Consider the following 1693-nt stretch of genomic DNA (forward strand, 5'->3'; position numbering starts at 1 on the left):
TTATCGAAGCAATTCACCACGGCTAGGGCAATAACCCTGACATGCTAAAAAAAGAGGAAGATGCAGTGCTCCATGGAGGGAGTAGTTTACATTATTATTCAGCAACACGTACGTACTCTGCTCCGTAGATGGCCGGGCAAATAGTAACGGCCCTGAGATATTAAGGGACTGAGGCATGCCCCCAGTTACAAATACAGATGTGAAAGTTGAAACTTGAAAGCAAATAACTTCATCCACTGATGGACTGACACCATGGATGCATGCATGTTTAAGTTTCCGTTTGAGTTAGGCTTCGTCCGGCACGTCGGACCATTTGATGTCCACCTGCCCGACACTGGGATCAAGATTGTAGTTCTTCCAGATATGCATCGACGCGCCGACCTCGTTGTCGCAGCCGGCGCACTCATCGACGACCACGGCGCTTATGTGAATGTTGCCGGAGTTGGCGAGGCGGATGAGCTTGCCGCACCGAGCCCCACCGGCGTACCACTCCGACGAGAGCGACACCACGAAGTCATCGTCGCTGTGGAACTGACCGTCGCACGACGCCGGCCCGCCGCCCGTCTCTCCTTGCTGGAAGCCGTTCACCGTCATCGTCGCCGGGACGTTCTGTCGAAGTTCAAACTTGCCTTCTGTGACAGTGGGGCGCCCGGAAACGGCGCAAGACACCTGCAGAAAAAGTAGAGCAATGCCCAAAACCACTGCGACCTTGGTGGTGCCCGCCATGGTGATTGAGCTCCTCGCTGCTGCTTGGGTTTATCAGCTAGCTTGCCCTGAGTGCTTTGCTTTATCAAGGCTTTATATAGGCTCGAAGTGCAGCCTGCAGACAAAGCGGGGCGTACTTACGGATGTGCATGCCGCCCTCGTGTGTCTCGTCTAAAAATCTCGTCTACGCCTACTGCCAAAGCAACGCTGCTGTCCCGATGTCACCAGTTTCTACAACTCTATTACATTTGTTTGCAAAGGGATCACTACTAGAATCTGGTTTTGTCCCGAGTTCCAAAAGTTCGCCGGGTTTATTCTATCGGGAGCTCGGCGAACTTCTGTCTGCCGAGTTTGATCCAAAATCCTACTTGGCAGCAATAAGCAACTCGACGGAGGTGTGCCTATGCCAGGTTTTGATGCAAAACGATTCGGCGAACAAAACAAAGTCAACAGAATATCAATTTCACCGAGTACGGGACGAAAAGAAAACCCGGCAGACACTGACATGTGGGCCACGCCTTGCAGCAAGCGACGGAGCCGTGACGGTGCTCTTCTTTTGCCGAGTTCCTTCTGACGGTAACTCGGTAAACATTTTCTATGACTTACTTTTTTTAAAACGTAATTCGAGGGGACATATCTTTTCCGAGTTCCCGACAGAAAGAACTTGGCAAACATAGCTGGTGGTTTAGTCCCACCTCGTTTCTGGAGGAGTGGCGGGACCAGTTAAATTGCCACATCATCCATAAACAGTAAGCTACGGTTATCATTGCACCTTTTGTGGGAGATATGACTGTCACTATGAATCTTTTCTGCTTAAAAGTGAGAAAATTTATGATGACAGTTTGTATCCCTCACAAAGTGAGCATTGCTGACTGGTCTAGTCTTTTCTGAATCATAGTGATTGTTTAATTAGTACCATTGATGTGCTATGAGGTCTTCTTTTCCTGGCTTGTACTTGAAACATTTTTAAATATTCTTTTTTATTGGA

At 49.0% G+C, this 1693-nt stretch overlaps 1 protein-coding gene across 1 annotated transcript; it reads right to left on the reverse strand.

Moving 5' to 3' along the window:
• Window positions 1-285: 285 nt before the first annotated feature.
• Window positions 286-726, reverse strand: LOC119308907 (putative ripening-related protein 7). The gene has a single exon (XM_037585064.1). It carries the CDS (start codon window positions 724-726, stop codon window positions 286-288), a length of 441 nt encoding a protein of 146 aa, XP_037440961.1.
• Between the last annotated feature and the right edge of the window lie 967 nt (window positions 727-1693).

This window comes from Triticum dicoccoides, chromosome 5B (assembly GCF_002162155.2).
Source record: "Triticum dicoccoides isolate Atlit2015 ecotype Zavitan chromosome 5B, WEW_v2.0, whole genome shotgun sequence".
Classification (NCBI taxonomy): Eukaryota; Viridiplantae; Streptophyta; class Magnoliopsida; order Poales; family Poaceae; genus Triticum; species Triticum dicoccoides.